A 3177-nucleotide genomic window follows, 5' to 3' on the forward strand; every position below is an offset into this window, starting at 1 on the left:
GCCGCGCTCAGGTTCACGGGCGCACGCAGCTGCAGCAGCGCCAGGTTCGAGGCGTCGTCCCACGAGGCGTTCTCGTGCGGCACGAGGCGCGCCACCTGCTCCGCGCGCGGGCGCGAGGGCAGTTGCACGCGCCAGTAGTCCAGGTCGCTGGGCGGGCGCGCTGAGCTGATGTGACTGCGGGATGGGGAGACTGGGGACATGGGCTGGATCCTGCAAGCTCAGCTCTAAACCTCCACCCTTGGCTTAGAGTCTGGGTCTCCAGGCAAGATTCTGCATCCCTGACCTGAGAACTGTGCACTCAGACTCCTTCCCCCACCCACTCCGCCCAATCCTGGGTCGAATTTGTATTACCTCTCTATTTGCCCCAGAGAGACTAGGACCCCGATTTTTTAGCTGAATCATACACCTCCAATGGGACCCCACACCCCTACCCCTATCCTACCCAAGGGAATAGCTGGGGCCAATTAGATAGTGTCTCAGACTAAGCAAGAATCTGCCCAAGACTGGGTTTTCACTCACCCTGGAAAGCAACTGGCAGGTGCCAAGACCCAGCTTTCAGACACCAGTGCCCCATAGCAGGGTCTGGATCCTGGGACCATCACCTGGGCTTCCCAGGGCCAGGCCCCTGGCCTTGGGGCTCTCCCACACTCTGAGGGGTAAGAGGCCTGAGTCAGAGGGCCTCCTGAACCCCAGGCAGTTTCCACCTGAACTCAAATCTCCCAGATCCAGCTGACATCTAGGGGTTCTGCCTTCCTCACCTGGCAGGGCGATGGTGCAATTCTCATTCGTGGGCTCGGGGAGGCCTGACTGGGCCTCCGGGGACTGGGTGGGGAAGGCAGGCCCAGGCTCTGAGCCTGACACCTGTTGCCTTATCCATGCCTCATAGGGAGCCACAGCAGTGAAGACTCCGGGGCGGTTCCTCCGTCCACAGCCAAAGCCAAAGCTGGTGATTCCTGCCTGGAACCATCGACCACCTTCCTTGCAGACCAGGGGTCCCCCAGAGTCTCCCTGATGACAGATGACTCAGTGTCACTGGATCAGCCCAGGGACCTACCAGCTTATCCTGGACCACCTCTTCTTTTTGGTCCTACACACAGCCACCTTCTCCTGGAAACCTGCATGGGCTGTGCCTTGTCCTCTGTGACCCCTACAGCTCTGAGCAGGAGAAAGCCTTGTAGAACAGAAAGGCTGATGAGGAACCAAAGCCACGAGCACCAAGCTAATGCAGTAAAGGCCACGTCTGAGAGGCCTGCCGGTCTCATTCAGAGCCAAATGATTCCTCAATAAATTGTTAAACCCTGACTTTGGTTTCTAAGCTGTTAGAATTCCTTGTTAAACTGTTAAAGTAAATCGGAGGCACTTCCCTGGTGGTCCAGTGACTAAGAGTCCTTGCTTCCAATGCAGGGGACCCAGGTTCAATCCCTGGACAGGGAACTAGATTGAAGATCCCGAGTGAACTAAGAACCCGCGCAGCAAAAAAAAAAAAAAAGTAAATCAGAGATGTCAGCATTCAGGAGGAAAAGGCTGTTAGAAAAGCACCAAGAAAGGATGGTTTGTAGATAAGTAAGGAGGAAGAATTACAAGAAACAGACATTAAAACAAGGGTTCTGGGACCGTTTACTGCTGGGGCATTGTCCTTAAGATATGACTATAATCCAGGTCAGGCATCTCTGTGACCTGAGGAGGGTTACAAAGAAAGCTCAGAATTATCCAGAACTGTACTGTCCAATATGATACATGTGCTAGCCCCTGTGGCTATTTGAATTAATTAACATTTAATAAAATTAAAAATTCAGTTCCTCAATCACACTAGCCACCTTTCGAATGTTCAATAATGTATGGGAGAAACCAACACAATATTGTAAAGCAATTATTCAATTAAAAATAAATAAATGTTTAAAAGTCTTCAATAGCCAGTGTGGCTAGTGACTATAATGCTGGACAGTACAGATAGAAAAACATTTCTATCATCATAAGTTTTATTGGACAGAAGCACTGGTCTAGAGGAAGCTGAGTTGTTAGCAATCCTGTTCAAGAGGCAGGGATTATGTCCATAGGTCCTGGAACTTCATAATTGGGTGCTATGCTGTGCTTAGTCACCCAGTCGTGCTGACTCTTTGCGACCCCGTGGACTGTAGCCTGCCAGGCTCCTCTGTCCATGGAATTCTCCAGGCAAGAATACTGGAGTGGGTTGCCATGCTTTTCTCCAGGCAATCTTCCCAACCCAGGGATTGAACCCAGGTCTCCCACATGGCAGGCAGATTCTTTACTGACTGAGCCACCAGGGAAGCCCAAGAATATTGGAGTGGGTAGCCTATCCCTTCTCCAGGGGAATTCCTGACCCAGGAATTGAACCGGGTTCTCCTGCATTACAGGCGGATTCTTTACCCGCTGAGTTACCAGGGAAGCCCAAACAGAAAGGTCCCACCGAGACATGAACCTGGATCACTGGATTCAGAGTCTGGAGTGCTCACCATTATACCACGGAACCCCCTTTTTTCATAATGGGGAGGGACCCTGAAATCAATTGGGAGGGACCCTGAAAATCATCAAACCTGAATTCCCATCACCACCATGCATGCTTGAGTGCCGTCAAAAATGTGCCATTTGAGGAACATTTCTGGGGAAAATGGTTAAAATATATCATGTTTTGGCCTTCAGCCCCTTATCCGGAAAATTCCCTTCTGTGAAGGATTAATTCACTTTTAAAAAGAACTATTTGTTGAGTATCCACGAAGTAACAGGTGCTGTGCTCTAGGCTACGGTATGAGATAATTGCCTGGAGAATCCCATGGTCAGAAAAGCCTGGTGGGCTACACAGTCCATAGGGGTGCAAAGAGTCGGACACGACTGAAGCAACTTAGCACGCATGCACAAGGACCAGACCTTGTTCTAAATCCTTTTCAGTGGTGGTTTAGTTGCTAAGTGGGGTCCAGCTCTCAAGATCCCATGGACTATAGTCCGCCAGACTCCTCTGTCCATGGGATTTCCCAGACAAGAATACTGGAGTGGCTTGCCATTTCCTTATCCAAGGGATCTTTCCGACCCAGGGATTGAATCCATGTCTCCTGTATTGCAGGCGGTCTCCTGCACTGCAAGCGAATTCTTTACCACTGAGCCATCAGGGATTCTGAAAATACTTATTATATGTACAAATTTATTTAATCATTATAACCT

General features: G+C 50.3%; 1 protein-coding gene across 3 annotated transcripts in view; it reads right to left on the reverse strand.

Moving 5' to 3' along the window:
• PRSS36 (protease, serine, 36) overlaps positions 1-3177 on the reverse strand; it is an 8740-nt gene that overhangs the window by 2636 nt on the left and 2927 nt on the right. For all 3 annotated transcript variants that reach the window (XM_010837365.1, XM_010837366.1, XM_010837364.1), the window contains exons 7-9: positions 759-1008; positions 520-649; positions 1-174 (exon numbers count right to left, since the gene is read on the reverse strand). In XM_010837365.1, coding sequence (XP_010835667.1) covers positions 1-174; positions 520-649; positions 759-1008 — 554 coding nt within the window. The remainder of the gene's footprint in view (positions 175-519; positions 650-758; positions 1009-3177) is intronic.

This window comes from Bison bison, unplaced genomic scaffold (genome assembly GCF_000754665.1).
Source record: "Bison bison bison isolate TAMUID 2011002044 unplaced genomic scaffold, Bison_UMD1.0 scf7180017864072, whole genome shotgun sequence".
In the NCBI taxonomy this organism is placed as follows: Eukaryota; Metazoa; Chordata; class Mammalia; order Artiodactyla; family Bovidae; genus Bison; species Bison bison.